This window comes from Alligator mississippiensis, chromosome 5 (assembly GCF_030867095.1).
Source record: "Alligator mississippiensis isolate rAllMis1 chromosome 5, rAllMis1, whole genome shotgun sequence".
NCBI lineage: Eukaryota > Metazoa > Chordata > Crocodylia > Alligatoridae > Alligator > Alligator mississippiensis.
The window spans coordinates 56,399,972-56,427,129 of record NC_081828.1 but is presented as its reverse complement, the minus strand read 5'-3'; the positions used below and the strand labels follow the sequence as shown (position 1 = coordinate 56,427,129).

Genomic DNA, 27,158 nt, shown 5'->3' with positions numbered 1-27,158 from the left:
TTTTGCAGGCAATAGATGACTTCCGCAGTTGCTATGAATGGCATCAGGCATAGCATATTATCATAATTAGATGACGGAATAGGCTGTTGCCTGTTAAAGCTTATGCATTTCTTAATGAGTTCATCTATAAGGTTCCCATCCCTGATCTGTCTTCTACCTCACTTAAAACTACCTTTCTCTGCTTATTGGAAATTTTAATACTAACTATAGTATTCCCCCTCCTGCCCTATCCAAATTCAAGCATACATGAGCATGTCTACACATGTGCTTTAATGCACATTACCCTATTTTAATGTGCATTAATTAAATAGTATGTGTGTTTAGTGATGCTTTAATGCACACTAAAATAGGATAATGTGCATTAAGCATCACTTAAAAAACCATGGGCATTTTTACATGTGCAAGTGCCGCAGCACTGGATGCCTTGAAAAGCACCTGGCACTGAGATGCTTGCAATTGTATAAAGTAGTGAAATACCCATCAGCGTTGAGAGAATGGCAGTGTCATGCTTTTGAAGTAAAACACATAAAAGGTGCTTTAGTTCAAAAGTGCACCACCGCCATTTTCTGCGTGCTGATGCACATTTCACTACTTGCACAACTGCACACAATGCAGCGCAGTGTGCATCAGCTTGCATGTGGAGCAGACTCAAGCAGTGGATCTCCAACATGTTGCGGGACCAAAAAGTATGTTTATAATGCCCCCAGTTCTTTAGCTAATGCACATTTTCTTAGTACCTCACAATGGAGGTACTAGATTTAATACACATTAACTAAAGTGTGTTAACACACATGTAGATGCACACCCTCAGTATTTAGTGGCTCTGTTGTACCAAAAGGGAGGAGAGCATTTCTGTAGATAACTTCTTAATGGAGGCTGATTTCAGTGAAAGGAACAAAGGAGCAATTTATAACTTGTGCCCAAGGGAGACAGTCTCCTGCTGGTTTTATCATACCAGTGAAAGGTTATGTTTAATGAGTCTAGAGGCTTCCAAACCTTACTGCTGATACTACAGCTTGTATATTCTATAAATTCAAAACTTTTAGTTCAATGTTCTTAGAAAGTGTAGCAATGAATTCAGTGGAGATTTGTGAATCTTACAGTTTTAACAGTTCTGTATTTTCTCCCATTGAGAAAAATTCCACAAGAACTGAAAACACAAAAACATGCATTAATGTAGATAGCCAGGTTACAGGTTTAATCAGAAAACAAGTTAAGGAGTAATAACAATATCTCACTCATTCTGCACAGATTGTATTGACTATTCCTCTGTTGCATTTTAAAGGTGCATATTAATATAAAGTTTCTATTGTTTATAACACTATGTGTTGTGACCCAAATAACACTATCTTACTCCAAGAGCCTTAATTTTTCCCATTTCCTGAAGTTTGAGAATTTCAATCCATAATGGTTACAAAAAGCAGCTAATGAACATCTTTAGGAAGAGGGCTCTTCATGATTTGAGACATCTGTGGTTTAGCTCGTGACATCTCCCATTCCCTCAGACATCCCACGTCTCTTGCTCATCTTGTCCCTTGATGCTAGTTTACATTCCCCTCCACTCCTGGCCTCCAGCCAGTTGAGTTTTTAAATGTTAATCCACACACAAGACAAATTCTTCAGTGCATAGAGGGAGCAGCTGCTGAATTGGACCTGACCTTGTTTATAATTCCAAAAAGATTTTCTCCTATTTGTTTAGTGTCTTGCTATTATCAGCCATCAAAGGTTTGGCTACTTGTTACCAGTTTAACTCTCTGCCTGCCTTGCCCTGTGCAGAATACATCCTGCACATTCCAATTTTTTCATCATGACTTTTTATAGGGGAAGCAGGGGGAAATATTACTTTTATTTACAGTAAATCTACTATTACACTAGATTCATTAGGACAAAAAGTTGTATCAGTAAATATTATCAGAAATTATCAGGACTGCCCAACCTGCATAAATTAGTTCAAAGATTTATTATACAACAAAGAGGACAGTTGAACCTTTGGGCCTTTGGACAATAAAAATGGAGACAGGTACAGTCAGGCTGCATGATATTTTACACCTGCTAAATTCTATGAAGGATACACTCAGGAGCATACCTAACCTTTTAAAAGTTGTTGGGATTCTACCCATCATTACCCAATGCAACAAATAACCAGTAGCCTACATTTTTCGGTTCTTCCAGCAAATTCGGCATTGAAGAAATAAATAATCTATTAATCTTATCTCTGACTAGAGTATTATACTGGTTTACATGTAATTTTAGTAAAAGGTCATTTCTGCCCTGTAATATACAAATGACCCCTCACCTTGGACTCTTGCCCCTCGCACTGAAAGGACAAGCCTCAGCCTCTTGAACGAATGGATTAATGACTTGATCCAAAGCTCATCAGACTCAGTAAATAACTCTAAGTATTTGCTTAAGTGCTTTGCTGAATCAGGGCTTTATAGAAAAGGTATAAGTTTTACCTTAATATATACACATTCTAGTTCTATTTTTTTCCCCTTATTCTGAGATGCATAGCCTTGGAAGCAGAAAAAGTAAAAATAACTATCGATATAAAACTGTTACATTTCTGAAAAATGCATACAACCACTATTATACAAAAACTTGGTAAAAATGAAATATTGACCTACTTTGGTGAGGAAGAGACTTTTACCCTACAAACATTTTAAAGAAAAATCAACAAAAATGAAGTTTAGTTAAAAAAGCAAAAGTAATTCTTCAACATCTTCAAGGCGGAACGGGATCTTGGAGTCAATAACTCCAAGATGCACATGACCCACCAATGCCAGACTGCAGCCGGCAAGGCCAGCCATACCTTGTCATGCATCCAGAGATGCTCCTCAAGCTGGTCCAGAGAGGTGATACTCCCCCTCTATGCGACATTGGTCAGGCCGTAGTTGGAGTACTGCGACAAGTACTGGGCACCACATTTCAAAAGGGATGTGGCCAGCCTGGAGAGGGTTCAGAGGCAGGCCACCCACTCGGTGAGAGGGAAGCAGGACAGGACCTATGAGGAGGGATTGAGGGACCTGAACCTGTCCAGCCTCAGCAAGAGGAGGCTGAGGGGGGACCTAGTGGCTGCCTACAAACTCATCAGGGGAGATCAATAGCAAACAGGTTGACCCTTTTCTCCCCAGCACCACCTGGGGTGATGAGGAACAATGGTAATAAGCTGATGGAAAATAGGTTTAGGTTAGAGATCAGAAGGCAATATTTCATAGTTAGGGTGGCCAAAATCTAGAACCAACTTCCCAGGGAAGTGGTCCTCGCCCCTATCTTGGGCAAATTCAAGAGGAGGTTGGACAATCAATCACCTGTCTGGGTCTTGTGAACCTAGCATTCATTCCTGCCTGTGGCAGGGGGTCAGGGTAGATGATCTGTTCAGGTCCCTCCTGACCCTAGCTACTATGAAACTATCTACCTCTACACCATTTTTTAAAAAAAAAATTCTTTAAATTAAAAGTTTCAATCTAGTGAAAATGAAATTTCTATTAAAATGCATCCAAGAGGAGAATTTTCAATCACTTCTAATGAAGAACGGTCACATGGGGCACCTATACGTGTGCTGGACATCTGTTTTGACATGTACTAATTAGCACATGTTGGAGCAGACTTGATTGATCAAGTCTGCCAGAACATGTTAATTAACATGATCCAGCAGCCTCTGTGCCATATCTATTCAACATCCCTGCACTTCAAAATGGTGGTGGGGGTGTTTGAACTAAAGCTAGAACTAGCTTTATTTCGAGCACCCCCTCCACCATTTTGAAGTGCGGGATGCTGAATACACATGATGCTGTGGGCACTTTAATTAGAGCCACTCTAATTAAAGTGCCCCCCCACACACACTCCAGCCCGGAGCTCATGTATAGATGCCCGTGAAGGCTTACTAGTGCTTGTTTAAAATTAAATGGTTTTGACCCATACGTGAAGTGATTCAAGCCAATAAAAACCTTTCTGCCACCACTCATTGTCCTGTGATCTATTAGATTATATGACTATCACTTGAAGCTATTTCAGACACAGCTAAAATAACTCTCCTCAGTTTGTAACTAGGTGTGCCATCATGCAGGCCAAAAACTCAGCAGAATTCTAAAAAGACTAGAAGATTATAGGTATAATAAGAAAATCAATAAGGTAGGGTACCAAACTTATAGACCATCTTGCTCAGAGATATGAGCTTTCAAAGACTTCATCAGATGCATCTGAGCCTATGAAAGCTCAGTCCTCACCCTGCACACCCCGCCCCCAACTACTACTTAATTCATAGGAGCTGCCCTGCCTTCCGCCTAACTTCAGACTAGCATACCTAACTACCTCTCAAAACCATTCCTTGTTATGGTAACAAGGGCTGCTTGTAGACATTAAAAAAAAAACAACAACCCAAAATGACATTTTACTTCAAATTCTGCATGCCCCTGCACCAAGCCCAGCACATGCCCAGAAGAGGCAGCACATTAGCTAGATCCAGCTCACCCAATGTCTGTATATATCAGGAGTTTTAGTGGGGCTTTGGGGCGCTTTTATCTAATAGCTGATTGAATCAACTATTAGATAAAAGTGCCCTAAAGCCCCGCTGAAGCACTCAAGTTATACAGATGCTGTGGAGCTGGGCTAAACTAATGCACTGCTTCATCTTCCATTACAGTGAGGGTTTTTTTGTTTTGTTTTGTTTTGTTTTGTTAGCATCTGCAAGTAGCCAAGCGTATTAAAGGTTAACATCTGCAAGCAGCCAAGGGTATTAAACCTTTTAAAGGGATAAAACGGATGGTGATATCATCATCCTGTATGTGTTCCTCAACACCTTAATTCTGCTCAAAAGAAATCAACATGCCGCTGCAGCTAGTAATCCAGACTAACTGATAGAGCTGCCAGAGGAGGTGTGCATAACAGCTATCACCCCAGGCTGGGTGCCTGTAGATGTGTGGGGGGGCTGCTCCAACACACTGTAATAACTGTCAGAGCAGACTCAGCTTATCAAGTCTGCTGAGGCATGCTAATTAGTGCACCTCCAGCAGTTTCCACATCTCATGCATCAGCATCCCCACACTTCAGAATGGTGGAAGAGGTACTTTAACTAAAGCTTGTTCAATGAGTTTTAGTTAAAGCACCCCTGCTGCCATTTTGAACCATGGGTATATGCTGATTCACAAGATGCCTGGGTAGACCAGAACCAGATGAAGTTCAACACTGAGAAATGTAAAGCCCTCCACCTGGGGACAAACAATCCCCTGCACACCTACCAGCTTTTAAATGCCAACCTAACCAGCACTACAGCTGAAAGGGACCTGGGGGGAATAATAGACCACAGTATGAACATTAGCCAACAGTGTGACACTGTAGCCAGCAGGACTAACAATACCCTGGCATGCATCAATCGATGCATCTCCAGGAAAATCAAAGAAGTGATTCTCCTACTATACTCAGCAATAGTGAGACCGCAACTGGAGTACTGCATCCAGTTCTGGGCACCGCATTTTAACAAGGACATGGTAAAGTTTGACAGAGTCCAGAGAAGGGCCACCTATATAATCAGAGACTTGCGTGGCAAGCCATACGAGGAAAGGCTAGGGAATCTGGGACTCTTCAGGCTGAAAAAAAGAAGGCTGAGAGGAGACTTGGTAGCAGCGTACTGCTACATCAGAGGCATACATCAAGGGCTCAGTAAACAACTGCTTACCAGGGCACCCTTGGGGAAAACAAGGAGTAATTGTCACAAACTCCTAGAAGACTGTTTCAGGCTCAACATTAGGAAAAAATACTTCACAACTAGGGTGTCCAGACTGTGGAATAAACTCCCTCCAGAGGTGGTGCAATTGCTCCAGAGATGGTGCAATCACCTACCCTGGAAATCTTCAAGACACTGGACGGTCTCCTGGCTGGGGTCATCTGACCCCAGTTGTCTTTCCTGCTTGGTGCAGGGAGCTGGACCCAATGATCTTCTGAGGTCCCTTCCAGCCTTATTTTGCCACATTTTCCCATATGAGTAGTACACAAGCATCCTCAAAGAAGGGAACTCCTTGCAGGGAAAGATACAATTCAACAAAAATAAGGGCGGGAGAAATCAGGCACTTACCTATTATTATAATTATTACTGTTGTTATCACAACTGTTCTAGCTGACTGGCAGCTGACAATCAGGCCTTGCAGGTCAGTCTTCATTATCAGGTGACAGAATCAGAATTTTGTTTAATGGAAGTTGTTTACTTGCAAGATGTACAGCAGTCCTATTTTCCTGAACACTGGTAAGAACAAAGTGGATGAAGAGCAGCCTAAGAAAACATCGTTCTTCCATAATTTTGAACTTCTGCTCCCCAGAGACTCAATGCCAAACACAGCCCAGGGACCAAAACAAAACTCCATCTACTGACGGCACAACACATAACTCTATTCCATCCTTGAGTCTGAAACAAGAAATCCTTCATTGGCTCATGATCAGCTGCATAGCTTCAGCCCACTTGTTTGAAGCCAGCTGTCCTCCTAATGGGCCCCTAGTCCATTAATATTTATAATATACATCAAGTCTATTCAACTGACAACTCACAGGCTGCATCTGGCTCCCAAGCGGTTCAGGTGTGGCCCCAGGCTCCCCTCCACCCATTCCTCTTCTGCTGCTGCCACAGATCCCTTGGCTCCCTGTCCCTCCTCTAGTTTCAACTTCCTATGTCTGCCCTTGGGACAGAGTGGTGTAGCCCGCAGGGCTGAAGCAACCTGCAACTGGGGCACTCAGGGCACTTGGGGACCTAGTATGGCACAGCAAAGGGGCACCCACTCACAGCAATATGGTGTGTGGCAACAGGCCATTCAAGATACTAGACAGCCCTGATACACATAATACTGAAAGGACAACATAAAGGGGTGCTTCATATTCTTAAGGATTGCACACATTTTATTTACCTAACTTTTTAGACAAGCCCACTTGAAGTGCCCAGATTTTCAAAAACTGATCCATACCCAGTAGCTCTAACACACCACTTAAATAAATAGGTAGGTTCTCAACCCACCTAGTTAAGATGCACAAGTATTAATAATTTCATTATTCAAATGGGAAAAGGGGAATAAGATTTAAGTGACTAGCTCCAATCTCATAAAAGTGAGGCAATAGCAGAGCCAAGTTCAGATTTCAGGAGTCTCTGGTTTGTGGTCCCATGTTTACCTCCATATTTATGAAACCATTTGAAACCAAGGAATGTATCTTCCTGTACTGTGATGATTCAGTTACATATTCTGGGATTCATTATGTATAATAGACCTATAAAATATTTTTAAAAATGGATGCAGATGCTGTTATGAAATCATCTTCCACTCAGAATACCTCCCCCAAGTTCCGGGTAATTGTTTCAGGTTCAAATTTGCAACAGCCAGGAATACCATTTAATTGTACCATTTATTTTTCATGTATACTTTAGGTGCACTTCTGGTCAAAAACTCTGGAAAAGCAAAACCCACATCAAAGAAAATTAAACTCTTATTTCCTTCTGCAGTAAAGGATGCATTCCCACAAATTACCAGCTTAGAGGTCTTTGCAATTGTTTCCAGACACTAAGACAAGCCACAGCAAGGAGTTATGGGCGCCTATCACTTTTCTCTCTCTAAGGTGTGGTTTCAGCCCATTGGATCTGCACAGTGGTCATATCGCTGACATATCCACTAGACTTTGTTCTTCTGGAGACTTGGATGACTATGTGGTGTGCAACAGGATGTGGGATTAATTTATATGGAGTTCTATGGGCACCTGCCCCATGACTCGCACCATATATGCTACTTTGGACATGCTATAGGTAAATAGCAGGCCTCAAATCTGGCAAATAAATTTAGTAGGTACAATCCATAGAATCAAGTTCACAGTAACTTGCACCTGAGTAGTTCTATAGTAGACTCAAGCAGAGGTGGAACAGCTAGATCTGCAGCAGCTGGGTCAACAGCAATGGTGATGGCTGCCACTCTTAGAAAGTGGTCACTCACCCAGTCACCTACCACTTATTACACTACTGGACTAAACATAGTATTTCATGTAGTATCATATGCTTGCTTCCCTTTGACACAGATTCAAAACACAGCCTCCATTGACAATTCACTATTTGCATCAAAAAATATTTGCCTAGAACATTTTACCACCACATTTGTTAACTATCTTCACTTTGAACACAGGCACAGGCATTAGCTTATCTACTAATGTCCTACTCAAAAACTATTTAATTTGACTACTCAGTCATGAGAAACTTAGAGTTGTTATGGAAACACTGAAGGAGGAAAAACATTAAAGTTGAATTTCCTACCAAACTTGGTCTAAAATGAAAAACATTCATATCTTACCTTACATCAGCTTTTAACCCCATGAGCTTTTGGCCGTTAACTAGCAAAAAACTAGCACTATAATTTAAAGATGACTGTGCAGTGCAAGCTTAGCAGCAACAAAAACAAAAGGTAAAATTAGACTAGATTAAAAGGCATGTTCATTTCTCTCAGTTTCTTGCCTATGGAAATTACTTTAACTCGCAAGAAATGAAAGTTATTATGCCCATCTGAAAGCCAAAACTAGTTCAGTTTGGGGTCAATGCTCCAATCTGATCCAAATGCTTTGTAACTCTGACAGCTTAGCTTGTTTCAGAATTGTGTCTGTAATAATGAGGCAACATTGTTCTCTCACATGACTCCCAAAAGCTCTAATGCATGGGACATTAACAGGAAAAGGCACCTGGTAAGAGCAGCACTGGTTTCTTTTTGCCAGATTAGCCCAAGAGACTTCTCTAATATACGGTACAGACCCTCCCTTCCTGCTGCTCAGTCAGCCACCAAACTAGGGGACCTTGGAAGTGGTTGATAGTTGCTTTTCCTCACTAATCCAGCTTTACAAGTAGGGATCAGCTAGGCTAGAGAATCTAGCCCAGGTTTGCCTATAAACCTGGTCTGCCTATAAACACAAAGGGTGTGTCCACACATACAAACACGTGCGCTTGCAGCAGCTCAAATAGAAGCAGTGCAAATTTGAGCTGGGGCTTTTTGCCTCAGTGCACGTGCCCGGACATGCACTTTGGTGTGGGGCAAATTCTGCCACTTTGGGCAAAATAACCCTGCCTGGCTTCTCCCAGATCTGCAGCCAGGGGGAGCTAGAGCCCAGGGCTAGCACCTGTGCTGGCCCCAGCAGTATAAAAAGCTGCCCTGGCAACTAGCTGAGGGCTACTTGCTCTCAAGAGCTTCTGGGGACCGGCCAATTGGTTTCTAGGGACACCACCCCTTGTGCCAGCTGGACTGCTGAAGCACAAGGGGTGGTGAGAGTTCCCTGCACCCTCTACCCACTGCAGCAGTCTGGCAGTGGGGGTTGCTGCCTGGCTGTGACCTTCTGCCTCCTGCAACAGCATGTGGCCCCAAGGCTGCACACCTGCCAGACCTGGGTGGAGACTGCACAGCCAGTAGAGGCTCCTGCCTCTCTGGGCCAGCTGCCAGTGGGCTGTGGCTGCACAGTTGCCTTTGTGCAGCACTACTGCCATGTGTGCTCTTGCCCAGCCATCTGGACAGCTATCACCCAGAAGATGTTCCCATGTAGTGGCCTGCTTTGAACTGACAAAGCATGTCCTCCTGGCCCCAAGTGGCCAGGAGGTCAGTCACTTCCAGATGGGTCCCAGGTGACAGCCCTGAGCAGGCTCTTCTGCCTGCGTCTTGCCACTTGACTCCCTAGCAGGAATTCTGGTGTTCCCTATTTAAAGCCTGCAAAATTTCTGGAAAAAAATCCCAAATTCACTCTAAAATACTGCAAAATCCATGTTCCTCCACAATTAAAACAAAAGACCACCACACATACACACACACACACACACACACACACACACACACACACACACACAGAAAGAGACAGACAGACAGAAAGATCAGTTCCGCAATGTGTTATTGATATATTTACAATTGTAAAGCAACTTGGAAGCTTACCAGTGCCTCCATCATCATCATAAAATAAATTCTAATTATCTATGCAGTTTGGCATTGACTTTGGGCTTCTCTGTTAGTCACAGAACAATCAGAGCTGCCTGTACCCCTTTCACTCACCAGGATGTACAGCACTGAGCAGCAGTGATATGCCACTGCTCTGCCCCTTCCCTTGACCCTCACTCTCAACCCACAACTTACCCTCTGCCCCCTTCCCCTCACTCCTGCCACACAGGGCCAGGAATGTAGGTGAGGGTTTTCTGGGGGTGTTTTGGGCGTGTGTGGTTTGTGGGTGGATTGTGGGGGGAGTGTGGGTGTGAAGGGGGCTATGAGGGGGTGCTGCTCAGGAGGTGTGGGTCCCCTGTCCCCTGCAGGGTGCAGCCCTCCTGCACACCTCATAGACTGCCACCCCACAGGGGTCACAGCGACTGGGACCTGGGCTATGCCAGGTAAGTAGGGGGTGGGGAGAGCTGGAAGAACAGGGAGGACTACTGAAGGTGTGGGGGCCAAGAAGGGTGGCTCAGGAGGGGTAGGCCTGCTGGCCACCCCCTGGATGGCTCCAGTCCCCTGACTTGCCTCACAGCCAGGTGCATCCCCTGCTTGCCTCCCTGCTCAGCTACAGCCCCGCTCTTGCCCCCCCCCCCCAGCCTGTGGCCAACTGTAGCCTGTTTACTCACATGGCAGCCAGCTTCACCCCCCCCCCCCACCGCATGCTCCCTGCCCAGCTGCAGCCTCCTTGCTCGCTCCCCACCTGGCTCCAACCCAACCCCCCACATAGCTTACCAGCAACAGCAGCCATGATCTTGGCCCCATAGCACAGCCCCCCTGCATGGAAGGGGCAGCACGGCTTGGTCCTAGCTGCCAGGTATCCACACAGCCTCTGCCACAGCATGCTGCTGTGGCCCAGTGCGACGTGGGACCCTGTGCTTTCAGGGAGCTCTGGGCTATTATCTAGGGCTGTGCACCCCTTGTGGGGACCACCAGCCACACCAGCCCAGGTTCTGCGTGCATGAGCCCTGTGCCATTCAGCTGAGCCACACCTGTGCACACAGGACCTGAGCCGATGTGGCCAGCAGTCCCCACGAGTGGCACGCAGCCCTGGATGACAGCCTGGAGCTGCCCGAAAGCACACGGCTCCACATCGTGCCAGGCTGCAGCAGCACGCTGTGGCATAGCTGCCAGTGGATACCTGGCAGCTGGGGCTGAGTTGTGCTGCCCCCTGCCGTGCAGAGGTGCTGTGCCACAAGGCCAAGAGCGAGGTTGCTGTTGCTTGTAAGCTGGGGGGGGGGCGGGTTGGAGCTGGGCAGGGGGTGAACAAGGAGGCTGCAGCCAGGCAGGGAGCGCATGGGGGGAGCTTCAGACAGGTGGGGAGCACATGGGGGGGGCTGCAGCTGGGTGGGGGGTGAGCAAGCTGGCCACGGGCCAAGCAGGGGGGCTGGAGCTGAGCAAGGAGGCTGCAGCCAAGCAGGAAGGTGAGTGGGGGGCTGCACACGGCTGCGGGGCAAGTGGGGGGGGAGGGCTGGAGCCATGTTGGGGGGGGGACTGGCAGACCCACCCCTCCCGAGCTGCCCCTCCTTGGTTCCACACACATTCAGTAGTCCCCCTCACTCCTGCAGCTACCCCCACCCCCTACTTACCTGGCACAGAGCCCAGATCCAGGTCACTGCAGGCAGGGTGCTACAGCACTGAGGAAAGGGCCAACCACAGAGACACTGTGGCAGGCTAACAGAGCATCTCTGTGGAGGACCGAGCCTCCAGTTGCCTCAAGGCATGGTCCCGGACTGTGTCCTGCCTTGCTTTTTTCCACTGCAGTTTCTTTTGACCCCTGGATATCCAGGGGTCTAATTTTGCATTTAGGGGAAACATTTTCTCATTCCTTCACGTGCATCTTGCAGCGTCTCAAAGGGCTTTAAGATGCTGCAAGACGTACATACGTGCTCATGTGGATGCACCCAAAGAGCGTAAAGTTTTGACTTAGATAGCTCTAATTAATTTTGATGATGCAGAATAAAGACTGTATTGCATATGAGCTATTTGGTGAATACTTAAGAACAAATAAATTTGTAAAAATTTGGATTACATGTTTAAAAATATAGGGCACGGGGAGAAGTTTGCCACGAATATTATTATTCTTAAAGATTCTACTAGCTGTTTTTTTTTCACTAGATTGTTTAAGTTGCTTGATGACTTGGAAGAGATAATAATACTTAGGGTGTGGAAAAAAAAAGTTTGTGTACATGCAATAAGCCTTGATTCAGACACTTTTACTAGTACAGACTAATCACTGTCCTAACTGCTTTTTATGAGGTGAACAGAAGAACTATAATTATGATTGCATAAGCTTTAATAACAGATTACACCGGTACCTAGTAGCAGCAGGAAATGACATTTTGTGCTATATCCAACAGTAAAATCAGCCACTTAGCTGTCATGTTATTATTTCCTTTGTTGAACCTGCAGTCACAGTAATGGAGGAGAACTCAAATGCCAGTTTTGAAGAAGATTTTGAAGGGCAGGCTATGCATACAGGTAAGGAAACCATGCTTTGGGTCAGTTTAGCTCAACATTTAAAATAGATATAGAGAGGCCCAATCATACTCCCTGCTGGAGAGCAAATAAATAGATGCTCTAAATAGCTAACATTATCTCTGCACTACTGAAGCCCCTTTATATTTTACTTGTGCCCTACTAATAGTCTAGTCCAGGGCTGCCCTACTTGTAGCCTGCATACTGTATACATAGGGTGACCACCTGGGACAATGTGAAATCTGGGGCACTGCCCACACACCTCGCAAGTCAGCGGCATTTCTGCAGGCAGGGGCAGGGCAGCCTCTTGCAGTTCTGATATTCAGGCAGCTCAGGGAGTCAATGGCCCATTAATAACCCATTGTTCTTTACTTCACAGGTGTTAGCAATCATCTCCTCTTTTTAATGGCCATTCCACTAATCAAGCTAATTTATTTTCAGGCAATTTTGCTGCCTGCTAGGGCTTTCTATTTCACAGCTCATGCTGCTTCACCTCCCCACTCCCACCCAGGTCACTCATTTGTATATTCACCAGCCGGCCTGGACTGACCTCCAAAATCTAGGACTGTCCCAGCCAAACCGGGATGTATGGTCATCCTATGCATGGGGATTGGGAGTGATTAACTAGCAGCCTGAGAGTCCCACACAACCACCATTTCCTCCACTGCTGCTGGGTGCTCCAGGTTCCCCTTCTCCCCTCCAGCTTCTACTTCCTGTTCCTGCCTCTGGGATCTAGGCAGCATGGCCTGGAAAGCCTACATATCAGGGATGAGAAGGGAGCCATAATGAGGGAGTTGCTCTGTGGTGTGTACCAAGGGAGTCCATGTAGCCTGCATGGGAATGGAGGGCCCACACGGTGAGCAGCCTCTGGCTGCTTAGAAGTTGGGCAGCCTTAGTCTACTCCATTGTAGCAATGCATCTTCTGAGGATTCCTTTCTAAATCCACACTCTTGACCTATTGCTAGAGGTTTTTAAAAAGGCACTAAAACAGAGGTATTAGATTCATTATTAGACTTCCAAATAAGTGCCCTGAATTCTAAACCGTGGAGTACCCAGCAGCTCTGAAGATATTCATAATTTCAGGATACTTATAAGCCAGTGGTCCAGCACCTGGGACAGGCACGGCAAGGCCCAATCTGGCTATGCAGAGGGGAACACGGGCAGCCTACCTCTAAAGCAGCTGCGCAGTGGCCTCATCCAAGAGGAGGAGGGCCTAGCCCTGCCCTCATCCAGCCATACAGGGAAAAAAGAGTGTGGCCTAGCCCCAGTGTGGTCATGCTGGGGAGGGGACATGGTCTGGCTCCAACCCATTGTGCATGCCTTGGGAATTTGGCAAGGGGCAGGGTGGTGGTATTAATTACCACTGCTCCCCTGCCACCCAATTTCCCCACTCATAGGAAGCCCCACAGGCAGGAGGTTGAGCACCCCTGCTTTAAGGTTCTTGAATTCAGGTGAGTTACCTATTTTCTCACATGCCATAACCAGATCCCTTGCCCCCTACCTTGTGGGGAAAAAAAGAGATGTCCATCTTGTTCAGGGAAGGCAGAATGAAGAAAAAAGATTTTTTTTCAGTCGTGGATGAGTCCTGATTGGACAATTTTCAGCATCACTGCTCAGCTCAGCATTGCTGCTCAGATTAAAGATATAGATTTAACCCTCTCATAGCTGTCCTAAATTGGCAGCAACTTCTGACTGAGAGGGTTAAACCTGCAGCTTTGATGCTGAAGGGTGCATTCTGCCCTTCCTCCATGGCTGGGAAAGAAGCAGAGTCCCAGGCAGTTATTACAGTACCTATATGTTTTCATCCTAGCACAGAAATCAGATTTCCTGCTTAAGACACAGGCTTCTATTTCAGAGGACTGATTTTTTGTGGGAGGGAAAAGGTGGATATGGCATTTGAGTGAATATGGTGTTCAAGCTCCCAATTTTGGCCTCTTTTAGGAAATTCTTAGCCTTGATTTTTCCCACCTTGTTGCGTAACACGTACCTCTCTTTATAGCACTGGCTCTTTAAAACCCATATTTAGAGCTTTTACTTTCAAAGATTATAAAGATAATCCTCATCAAATCACTATTACAGGGAGTTGCAACATTTCCAACAATGGGAAATTTTGCATCTCAGAGTGGCAGAACTGACATGCTTGACATGTTTTAAGTGTTTAAGAGATGTGAAATTCAAGTGACCTTCTGAAAATTTCAGATGTTTTCATCTATTCAGGGTTTTTTCCAGAAGGCTGAGATTTCACTTTTGAAAAACTTCAGTGAAATTTTGAACGAGAACAATTTTCAAGAGTTTGTTAAAAAAAAATAAAAAATAAAAAAAATGTATTAGCTAATGCTAGAGTATGACTTGCTTTCAGTTAAAAATTTCAGCACGTCCTGAATTATATTTCAAAGACACAGATATAAGCTAAAAACCCCACAGTACTCCTTGTTTTACAGTGCATGTAAAAATCTTTAAATGTGCCCTATATTTAAAAACATCATGCTTTTTAGAAAATTAAAAATAAAATCAAATAAGATCAAATATCTTTCTTAGGGCCCAAAGGGGTGATCAATGACTGGAGAAAGTTTAAATTAGAAAGTGAAGACACAGACCCTTCAGCTCTGAGCAAGAAGGAAATTCTCAGACAACTGTCTTCACCGCATAGGTCTTCCAGTAAAGAAGATAAAGACACCAGAGACAGATTCAGCCGTAAGGTAAGAGCAAGGGGAGGGAAGGGACAACCTGAACAAATTAGCTGTTCTAAAAACAAGAAACCAATTAAGGAGGTAAGCCAAAAAATCCTGACTGTAATTTGCACCAGTCTCAATTTTAACATTTTGCACAAAGTAATTTAATCTCTCTTCTCCTTCCCTTCCCCAATTTATCAAGCTGGGCCAAAAATTACCTAAATGGTACTGTAAAAATTAGCTCAGGTTTTGGAAGTACATCAAATGTTAGAATGGCTATATGTGGTTCATATTAGCATCAGTTATAGAAATGTAACCTATTGTAAATGTAATATGAAGTAATAAAAAAGGAAAAGACTATGCTGCCCTTAAACTGCATAGTATTTATCTTCGTGCAAGTAGTTCCACAGAGGAAAATGAGACTACATACAGAGTAAGGAAGTAACTATCTAGAATAAGGATGGAAGCATCTTACCCAATGCATACCTTTACGAGCAATCGGCTTCTTTACAGGAGGCAGTTGTGCAGCTATCATACACAGATACCTCACTTAAAGGTGAGAGCTTCAATCAACCATTGATCAGTGTTGAGGACTCAATCCCTAATGACAGATTTTGCCAAGAACGTTGAGACGATTCTTATGGTATCTAGCTGCCTCAGATCGCCTGCATTTCAATATGCCTCTGAGACCATATGCGTTACAGTGGTTATGGATTTCATCCAACAAATAAAAAAAGATGGGGCAGAGCTTGGACCTAATTGACGTTACTGACAAAATTCCCATTAACTTTAGTAAGGCCACAATTTGACCATATTCTTATTATAAAGGTATGTCGATGGTCTTCACTACCATTTATTTGTCCGCACAAGGGGGAAAAAATAGGGATCCCATTCAAAAGTTTCATTCCTGTCTTTCCAAGATGGCAGTTGTCAGCTATTATTCTTCCACCTTAGTGTCTTTATGTAAAGATCCATGGTTAATATCTTGTCCCCTTCGTGGTTTAGTAGATAAAGGACCGCTCTGTAATATGCTACTCTCTCAATGTTTACAGATGAGTATGCAGGAATATGAGCTAATGCAAGAAGAGAAAGAAGATGAAAGCTGCCTACAAAAATATCGCAAACGATGCATGCAGGATATGCATCAGAGGCTCAGCTTTGGGCCCAAATACGGTTACCTGTGTGAACTGCAAAACGGAGAAGAATTCCTGGAAGTCATTGAGAAGGAACGAAAAACCACCACAGTTATTGTTCACATTTATGAAGATGACATCAAGGGCTGTGAGGCACTGAACAACAGCTTAAGCTGCCTTGCAACAGAATATGCATCAGTGAGGTTCTGTAGCATAAGGGCTTCTAATACGGGAGCTGGAGACCGCTTCTCAAGTGATGTGCTCCCAACACTGCTTGTCTACAAGGGCGGGGAGCTTTTGAGCAATTTTATTAGTGTTACTGAACACTTCAGTGAGGATTTTTTTGCTGTGGATGTGGAGTCCTTCTTAAATGAGTATGGGCTGCTTCCTGAAAGGGAACTCCCAGCACTTAAAAATGGCAACATGGATGAACAAGATATTGAATAATACCAGGGGTATGCCTACCTCCAGGGAGACTTAGAAAGGCCGTAGGGGGTACGTGCAGGCAGGCGGGGATGGAGTGTGCCGCGGGGCATGGCGGTGGCATCTCCTCCAGTGTGTTCCCACAGCTTGCCTCTTACCTATGGGAGGGGCAAGGGGAGAGGGAGGAGCATGCCAGGTGCCACTGGCCCCACACAGCAGCACCTCCCCACCACCTCAGCTTCCTTTCCTCCACCCCTTCCTGGACAGCAACGAGGGTTTGAATGGCCGGGGGGGGGGGGGGGGAGGGAAGGGAAGGGAGTGTACTCCTATGCCTGCTCCCAGGAGCAGGACCAGGGGGTGGTGAGGGCAGTGGTCCCCCACTGTGGGCTGCATAGGCGCAGGGCGGACAGCCAGACTGGGGGGCTCACATGCAGTGGCTGCCGCTGCTGTCACCACCCACTGCTCTGTGCTGCCACTGTGCCTGCGCCGCTTTCCCACGACCGGTCACACCTGCAGCTCCATGGGCTGCTGACAGGTAGCGCGTGATTGGCCAGGTGCAAGGCCCGTCAGCAGCCTGTGGTGAAAAGCAGTGCGGATTTAGCAGTGGTAGTGATTGGTAATGACAGTGGCAGCAGTGTGGGTCAGTGAGTGGTGGTGGCAGTGGCGGCCACCATGTACGAGCCCCCCCCCCATTCACCCCTCCCTCCCAGCGCCGCCTCTACGCACACCCTTGGGAGGGCACATGCCCCTAGATCTGCACAGGCTGCCACTGTGGGCCTGGGCTGTGCTGGGCTCTTCCCAGGGGGAGGGGGTTGGGCCACACTGCACTTGGGCTGGCTGGTGGCAACAGCACTGGGAGGGGGGTTAGGGGGCTGTGGCAAATTCTGGAGTGGCTGCAGCGCCTCCCATAGCCCCACTCCCAGTGCTGCCACTGCCTGCCATGAGCGCAGCCCAACCCCCACCAGGAGAACCTGGCAGTGCTGTAACCCCAGCCCACCCTGCACACAGATGCGAGGGTATGTGCCCTCCCATGCCCTTCTGGGGGGCATGCAGCAGCCGCTTCCCCCTGTGCCCTCCAGATGAGCTGCCCATGGCTCTATCCTGTGCCCGCCCTGCCACAGCTGTGCAGCACCTGCCCCAGCCCTGCTCCCTTCCTCACTGTGGGGGCCTCAATCTGCCCCCCACCCCTTAAAAACAAGAAAAAAAATATAAGGGAGTATAGGAGTTGAAACCAAGTCAGAAGGGGTACACTTATTTAAAAAGCTTGAAAACCCCTGAATTAGGGAACTAGTTTTTTACTATCTTTCATTTCTCTTCAATGTATTGCAATTGACTGCAGCAGGATCCACCTCAGTTAGAGAAGGCTGTGTGCGCTTATTATGTAAGATTTGTTTCCCACGTGAACTGTGTTAAAAACACCAGTCAGTTCTATATATACTTGTTTCTATGCAATCTATAGTAACAGCAAAATTAGATAGTTTAAAGGCCCAATTTTTGCCCATTAAAGACAAAGAGAGCTTAGTATCAGATTTTAGTAGGAACAGAACCAGATCCTCTCTCCAGTATGTCAAAAGCACCCAGCACACAGTGTTCTATATTTATCTTTAATAATTGTGAAAGTGGGAAGTCAGCACATTGCTGAAAAAAGTTCTCTTCTAAGAAAATAATATAGCCACTGAACTTTTGTTAATGCAAATTTTATCAGCTACTTTCTGGTGTGATGTTTTACCAAATTGTGACCATTTAAGCTGTTTCTTTAAAGTATTTGTGTATTACTGAACTAGTATTTTTGTGTTTATGTAATGAATATGAATAAAGGTTAAAAAAGAAACAGGAGTCATTCATAAAATGTAACTTTACAGCCCATTTAAAGAATACCTAAAAAATCGTCAGAAAAATGTTCAAGCTGAAAATTTAAAACTTTATTTAAAAGAAAAATTGTGGAGACCTAACACTGTAAACAAGGGAACACATAAAGCAAGAGCTTTGAAAGACCTTTTCTGACACACACAGTAAGGGAGCACTGCAAAAAAAAGTTCTATAGTTAAAACCATGAAAGTCAATAACTGCCCAGTACATAAAGTAGGTGTTCCACATGTTGATCTTTTCTAGCATTCCAGGGGTTTGTTTCATGCCTTGACAAGCTTGGAGGGTTGATAGGTTCAATTACCAAATAAAAATCAAATATATTCTACACTTGTACCTGTTTTACTGAACTTCTGGGGCTATTGAAACTTTAAGACTATTTAGCAACCTAACTTACTGTTCATCACTAATGCTGTTTTTTCAGCTTTGCATTTTATTCACTGTATCCAACTACTCTAGTAAATCTCGCTTTCTGTTCAGACATTTCATGGACTGAAATCCTATTAGTGTCTGTGACAGTTCTGCATGTTGAGGCCTTAGTCCTCCAGCATGTAGCTTTCCTTTGTTACTGTTCCCATATATATTTTTGCCCTAACTTGCAGACATCTAAGCATTTTCTATCTCAGTTGAAAGTGGCAAATGCTTCCCAATGAATTTACATGATGAAAAGATTTCTATTCACTCAGAAGTTTCTGCTGTCCTTCATAGTTACCACAAAGCACTAATAGACTTCTGCTTTACAAATTAGAAAAAAGTAACATAAGCATCAGAGAGTCTTCATTTTAAAACATGGGAACTTAATAGTGAAAGCATTAATTAATTATGTAAGTTTGCGACACTCAAGAGCAATGTAAAATAAATTATATAAAACAAGTGAGGTCTTCCCAGCTTTCCAACCAATAACTTGCATTCCTTTATAAATCCAAGCCCTAACTGAAAAGTATTTCACATTACATAATGACTGACATCTCGGTTCCACCTACAAGTTGAATAACATACAGCTAAAAGTGCTTATATTCTTATGGTATCAAATTCCTAAGTGTAGATATACTGTTATATTACATTAATCAAATCCTTCAGTGCAATGCCTAGCAGAATAATTCAACTATCATCATGCTTCTCTGGAGCAGCCCCTTTCCCCTCTTAAAGATTTGTCTCTGTTGCGCTTCTATCCCTAATCAGTAATTACAGCTGATCTGATGCATGTCCATTCTGATCAGTATATCATTTGTTAGTAAGCTACAACCCGAATGAGTAGACAAATAGGTAAATTATTACAATGATTATCAGCTAATGCAGTCTTGTTATACCATAAGATGAATTATTACCACCTTGGGCAGAGAGCTGGAAATAGACAACTCTGCTGTGGAAAAGACAGAATTTAAGAGTGAAGGGGGGAAAAGTTATTATTCCTGATGAAGCAGCTCTCAGCTCCTCCTTTTAGGGTGCGTGCACACACACACACGGTATATTTAGAAAGAAATAATCACATGCCAGCTTTATAGGTAGATGAAGCATGCTTAAGCAGGAGTTCCCTAAGAATTCCATAACCCATAATTTTTAAAATGAAACATCCGTTTGGCACCAGCTCTCAACAGAAGTAGCTTGTGAATAATCAAAGTTAGAAACGAGAGCTTTGATCATGGCATTCATACACAACTTTGCAGGAAAGACTAAACAAGAGGAAGGAGTTGACTCAAAACGCTGTAAATAGTTCTACACAAGATTCCTGAACAACAAAGTTTAAGATTTAATGAATCCATAAAACAAACTTTTTGCTCTCCATGGCTTGCATCTCAGTCCAATTAAACTCAAAGAGAATCTTTCCATTTGCATGGGTTTTTGGTAAAGGAGAAATAAAGGATGTGTTTTTTGCCTATGGGCACATTGGCAAAAAGGGAGCCAGTAATTTATGACTAGTACAACTTTCATGTTTTTTGCAGTGGTAAAATAATGCTATCCCACCCTACAAGCATCAGTGAAAAGTTATAGATCCAATGCCACACAAGAGCTTTGAGGTCCAATGTAGCTTCTACTGTAAATTCGGATGCATTTACATCAGTATAATTTACACGACTTTGTTCCACCCAACTTCAGAGCCAAAGAAATGACTGGTAGCAGACTGTAGTACCTTACCACTAGGTTCCACAGCAACCAGCTTAAATATTCAACTAGCTTGCGGACGTATGACAGATGAACCAGTTTTGTTTGGTTCTTTTACAAGGTAGCTTTACATCATAGGTTCAGTGATTTACACTAGTATAGGGCTCTGTATCATGTGTCCACTCCAGTTTCACAGCAGTGTAAAAGGCAAATTATACCAATGTAAACATGTGTCCATGCTATGCATAGGAAAGTACTCAATTCACAATTTCTGCTAAATCATTAAATTGGATATTGTCTGCAAAAAACCCCAAATTTAAATACTTACTAAAAATAAAATGCTGGCTCCCCCCGCTGGGGTGCAGCCATGCAGCCTGGGAAGGCGTGGGGGGCACTGTTGACACAAAGGGGAACAGCAAAGATGGTGGAAGTCTCTGCCCTTTGCTGCTGATTGGCTGAGAGGGCTGCCTGTCATGTGGTCCCACCTTTCTCCAATCAGCAGTGAGGGCTGGGGCCTCATGACAGACAGCCCTCTCAGTCAATCAGCAGCGAGAGTTAGAGCTGCTGAGGCCCCTTGGCTACAGGCACGGGAGGGCCCCACTGAGATAAGCCTGTGAAAAAATGGCAGCCAGCCCTGCAATCTGCCTACAAAATCAGCTGCCTGCCTCATCAATTTAGGTAGGTCCCTAGCTATGAGGTTACATGGATGTAATTTCACTGAACTTAACAGTTATTCCCCAATTTACAACACACAACAATGTTTAGTCCCTCATAAAATATTCAATTATTCAAACGATCTATATTTAAACAAAAATGTGTCAAACCAACCACTTGGTATGTAAAAGACAAAGATAATTAAATGAGTACATGGGTCCAGGCTTCCAAAACTTACATTAATTTAAATAACTGGCCAGATTTTCAGAATCTTGAAATTCCAAAAGCTCTCACTGAAGCCTTACATTGGAAAATCTAATTGGAAAAGGCAAGTGTATTAATGAATAGAAGTGGTTAGAAATATGTAAATCTGGTCTAAAAAACATCTTAAATTAAATGAAAGGGGTCCTTAAATTTCAATTAAAACTGCTATAAAAGGTTTGCTTAATAGCAAAAGACTAGACAGCACACGTCTTAGGACCTGAACAGATAGAATCAAGAATAAGCAGCTTTTATATTTTTTGTTTTCTTGATTTTCAGCCCTGGGATCTCTCTCTCCTTTAAAGGCTTGTTTCTCTATTTTCTTAAGATAACTAGAACTTGCATCATAACTAAAATGGCAACTATGAAACTAATGCAAGAACACTGGAAAATCCCTCTTCTGTACCATTACAATTCTCAGACCACATTTAATTCTTCAACAGGGAGAATTATAGTTGACCTACAGACAGGCAAGCCAGGTCCTACTACTTTTGCCACCCACTGTTTCCTATAGAATTTGGTTCTTCTGAGAATGACAGTCAAACCTGTAATACTTTATTTAATTTGCTTTGATCATTTGTAAATAAGCAAAGTATTAATTTTCCCTCCCCATTACTCAGAAAATAAACTATTATTTTTGTGTTAGACCAAATGTCTCATCCTAGGCTACTTTACTTCCTCACCATCAGCTCCCAACCCTTTAAACTGATGAGTTAGCCTTCCATAAATCCATCGTGTGTACAATTAAAAATAATCCGTCATTTGACAGCAAGAGAATAGGGGTAGTACCCTTCCTATTTAACAAATAGATCTTTATGATTTATTGAGTAAGAAATTACCTGTCCCACACACACTCATACATACCCATTGCCACACCCACCCCCAGTAGGAGCCAGCGGTTCTCATGGATGCTGTGACCCAGCCGCAAAGGTCTAATTTTAAAATCTAATTTTAGTCTATAGCTAACAGTCAGATTAGAGTGACTACCACTGTTACACAATACACTAAGTTCTTGGCATCATAGAAGACTTATCCACCAAATAAACCTTATGAGAAAGGCTCAAATACCACCCAGGGTCAAGTTTTACACTTCTAGACTTCTCAAGAAGTGCTATATTTATGCAAGTCTTTCTAGCCTTATACTTCACCAGTTTTAGAACTGGAGTGTTGAATCACTAAATCACCAAAAACTTTGCCTGACATTTCACAATCGTGCAAGACGATAATGGCATAGGCTTAAAGTTTGCAAAACATTAACAAAGGGAGCACAAGAGTATACAGGGGAAACAAATGGGCATGCTATTGTTAGTGTTGTGGTATTAGCAGCCCCAAAATTGATCAGCACTGCTTATTTTCAAACCTTCAAAACAGTCCGTTCTGAGGCTGCTAATACCTCCACACTGACAGCAGTGTGTACTTAAGGAATGCAGTTTACATTATGTTTAAATAAGTACATACTACAGGCAAATGTACAACAGTTTTTTTTCCTCCTAAGCCTATGCATGTAAGCCTAGTATCACATATGTGGATTTACGCATGTGCATGTATGCATTTATACATATTCGTGTTTCTCTTAACAAAACCTAGGCTTTGGAAAACTCAGACTTATTTCTGATGGAGGGAAAATCAAAGGCCATAGTTAGGGTGCTTATGTGAATAAATGTTCAGGCAACCGTTCCCTTCTTTTATAAACTGTGGGGGTTAGGATTCCAAATTGGTTTCCTAACCTGAGGCAGTACTGAGAGAGAAGAGAACTCTTTGACAATCAAATCCAAATTTGAGCTCCTCTTAATAATCACATGGGGGGAGGGGGAGAAAAATCATACAACCATTATTTTATCAGCGAGAAACTGATTTGCTCCTTCCTTTCCACCATTCTCTTAGGAGAAGAGAGCAGACTGTAAGGAGCAGTTTTTGAAATAAAAGGCAGCTGAAAGAAGGATAGGGAATTCATTTCCATCATGGGTCATAAAGATCCATTTGTCATAGGCTATTTTGCCTATGGACCCCATGAAACTGCACTTATTTGCAAAATAAATTTGCTGCAAGATTACCTTCCACTCCTGTCTAAAGGCTTTGTTTCCTCCTCCTGCCTTCAGGTAGGTCCATTCAAACAAAGCACTGAGCAGAAAAGGGCCATATTCATAAGGGTCATAAAGGAGCATACCATAGTTGCTTAATAAGGTTTTAACCAGCAAATGTTAAATTGCTGACTTGGTGGAATTAGAAACAACTTCTTTAAGTGTTTAGATTTGATGTTTCACTAGAACAGTAGTTCTCAACCTGTTCAGAGTCGGGATATCTCCCACATTTTTTTTCACGTGACGGTGACCTAGTTATGAACCACAGTTGGCATTGCTTTAACTTGCCTCAGTGATTCTCAACCAGATTCTGTTGCCTCCAGATAAAAGCACCCCACACACTCGCAACACAGCCAGTCTGGGAAAGGCTGTGGCACATGTGCTACATTAGGACTCTGATTAGCCTAGAGCTCCCTTGTGCTGTGTGGTCTTTCCCAGTCCAACCCTACCTACTCTTCTCCCAGGACCAGACATGTGTAGGTAGAACTTTCTGCACACCTCTGTTTCCAGGACAGGCATGGGGGGGGGGGGGCCAAGGGGGGCTGAACCAGGAATGACTACACAGCATAAGGCAGCTCCTGCTTGCTTTAGGCTTAGGTTCCTAATGCAGGAGGAGTAGGAGTGTGCAAGGCAGTTTAACATGTCTGCTGCTTCTGCGATGCATCACAGCACCCCTGCAGAACTTCTGTAGGCTCCCCAGTGGAGAGCCACTGCACTAGAATTTAGTGAAGGAAGTACTTGCATAACTTCATTTTGCTTTTTAAAAAGTTTCAGTTCAGCTTTTTTTGATCCACAGTGAGAAATAACTGAAGACTTCCAAGTATAGAAAATTAACTGTTCCTGGGCTTATTGCTTCCAGAAAGCAAAATTCAGAAGAGCCTTAGCTTTTTATAGTTACACTTTATTCCAAGTTGAACGTTCCATTCTGTTGCAAGCCCAAAACTTTCCTATTCTTCCCCTGTAAGGTCTAGTACCTTAGCATTTCAAAACCAAATGAAGCTGAAAAATATGAATGTTAAATATTGTTGTAATATTAGCCTCCATGGAAACTCTGATGAATTTGAATTTCAACCTCTCCCATATAAGAGGCAACCCCTACTAATTCTGTTTCAATCTTTTTTTGGGTGGGAAAACAATCATTCTGCCTACCACACATGCCTAAAGAGCGTCTCACCATGCAAACAAGGTAGGTTGACCTCTCTTATTCATAACTTAAGATATTAATTACTGATCAGCTTCTAAAATGTATTAAATAATTGTTCATGTTATATAACCAATTAATACCTTGTGCTTGTTTTTGGCAAATCAGAATGACATTAGCTGAATATTTCAATAGGAAAGTTAAGTTAATTTTTTTTGAGACATGAATAGGAATGCATACGTATTTCTGCATGCATCTTAGAGACTTAACTGTTTTATTATTTTCTAGACTCTATACATCTTGAGTAAAAAAATCTGTACAGTTTGGATTAATCTAAAAGCAGGATCTTGAGGCTATTACTCTACATGTGTATTTGCAAGGTGTGCTCAGGGAATATATATTCAGCAAACTCTTGGCCCATTCAAGTCAATCTTTCTGACTTGAGGTGGCCAGGATTTCTCTCCTTTTAATCTAATAGCAATTTAACATATTAGTGTCAAATCCAGGACCTGCCAAATGAGGTTCCTCAAATAAGGCAAATGTTAAGCTTTACCAGCTTTGATAAAGTCTCTTAATATATAATCTTTAATAGAAGCTACTCAGAAAAAAGGAAATTTACTTTTAAAAAGATCATTCTTTCTGGATAAGAAGCTATTTTATAGGTAATTTCCCCATCAACAATACAGAGCTCTAATTTCCTTGAAATTGGACCCACCTTCACTATTTTGAATGTTAAAACAAGACAGCTGCATGCATCACTACTATTTACAAACACATGTTACTTGTAATTTTTAGGTAACATATTACATTACTGATATTTAATCTACAGGTTTCTATTTTGTATAGATATGAATACTGGTCAAATTTTTCCCATGAGGATCAGACTTCTGCTTTTGCTTGGAGTCTAGTCACTGAAGTAGCTAAAAGAGAAGGCAACTGCAATGACTGCGATTACAGTCCCCATTACCACACCTAAAATGATAAAGAAAACACATTTTCAGTGTGTGAAGACAACAGTACAAGTCACCAGAAGATAGGGTGGGAATAAAGGAAAATGAGAGAACAATAAACAACAGTGAAAACAGCTCTTCTGAGAAAGCAATGCTGGGCAAGCACTAAAATGCTTAAATATCAGCCTATATTGTATAGCAACATGAATTCAATTTATTATACAACCGACTTATAAAGAAAGAAGTCTTTCAGAGATCCAATTGATTGTGTTTTTTATTAACTCCTATTTGGTGTACTGGCCCATAAAACCTAATGCACCAAACCTACACTATTTATCTTGACATTAGGGAACTAATTCAGATTAAATGATGTCATGTAAAGGAGCAGCACAAACATAAACCTAAATTCCAAGAAATGAACTAAATCTTTCTAATACAAAAGGAACTTGGAGCAGATGTAGTAGAACTTAAAAATCACCCTGAAGATCTCATCTTCCTACCGATTAAAAATGAAGTGCTGCCGCAAATAAAAATTTATAAACAAAATCAAAATATAGCTGTTTTACTTCTTCAGTTAAAGTAAACCTATGTATTATGACAAGTAAAACAAATTTAATATTGAAGTTGATTTAAAGTTGCTGTAAGAGTTGTTCAGTTGATTACTCAAATAAGGAGTGTAACTCAGGGTTGACCCAAAAGTCTTAGTTAAAAGAGAAGATTTCTATAAAGATTCTAGGAGAGAGAAAATTTTACTAAGTTTGCCCCAGGAGTGTCAGTGTTACATACTCCTACATATACAAGGTCTTTTCTTCATCAGATTTTTTTACTGCTGCTACATAACCTAGACAAGCTGGAATTCATTGGCAGTGTAACATGTCAATTTGGCTAGCAACAGGTGCTAATGCACCCTTTACTCTAAATTTATACACTTATTCAACACCTTGACTCAAGCCTCCTAACTGCCTTTAACTTAGAAAAGAGCAGGAAAAACCTGGGGCTTCCCAGAAAAGAAGAGAGGATTACTTATATCATCTGTTTTGAGGATGATTTGTCCTCCTGTCTGTTTGCTGGCTACTGTTTTTCAGAACCGCCAAGCACCTGTTACTCCCAACTGAGAAAACATTTTTAAAGGCTATTAAATTAAAAAGGTTCTACTTAAAATTACCACTGTTATGCTGTTGTGCTCATCATTAAAACCTCTTTGTTGTGCTGCACACTTGGGACTTAATCATATACAGTACTGAGTATGCTGGCCCTCAAACACAAGCTAAATATTCAAGTGCTCCTACTCCAGTCAGCAGGACCAGATGTTTAAATGTTAAGCATGTGCTTAAGTCATTTATTATATCAGTAACAGTGGGGTCAGTATTTTGTAGGATCAAGCCCTTAATGAGCAAGACAAACAAGGCAAAAGTCCCTAACATTCTTTGC

General features: G+C 42.9%; 2 protein-coding genes across 5 annotated transcripts in view; one reads left to right on the top strand and one right to left on the bottom strand.

The window, feature by feature from the left end:
* Positions 1-16,953, top strand: part of PDC (phosducin) — a 28,845-nt gene extending 11,892 nt beyond the window's left edge. Inside the window, exons 2-4 of the mRNA XM_019500176.2 lie at positions 12,378-12,446; positions 14,982-15,142; positions 16,168-16,953. Coding sequence (XP_019355721.1) covers positions 12,386-12,446; positions 14,982-15,142; positions 16,168-16,695 — 750 coding nt within the window. The 5' untranslated portion in view covers positions 12,378-12,385 and the 3' untranslated portion in view covers positions 16,696-16,953. The remainder of the gene's footprint in view (positions 1-12,377; positions 12,447-14,981; positions 15,143-16,167) is intronic.
* A 1,618-nt stretch (positions 16,954-18,571) lies between these two features.
* ODR4 (odr-4 GPCR localization factor homolog) overlaps positions 18,572-27,158 on the bottom strand; it is a 48,938-nt gene continuing 40,351 nt past the window's right edge. For all 4 annotated transcript variants that reach the window (XM_059728397.1, XM_006267572.4, XM_019500301.2 and 1 more), the window contains one exon: positions 18,572-25,749. In XM_059728397.1, the coding sequence (XP_059584380.1) occupies positions 25,682-25,749 (68 nt within the window). In that variant the 3' untranslated portion in view covers positions 18,572-25,681. The remainder of the gene's footprint in view (positions 25,750-27,158) is intronic.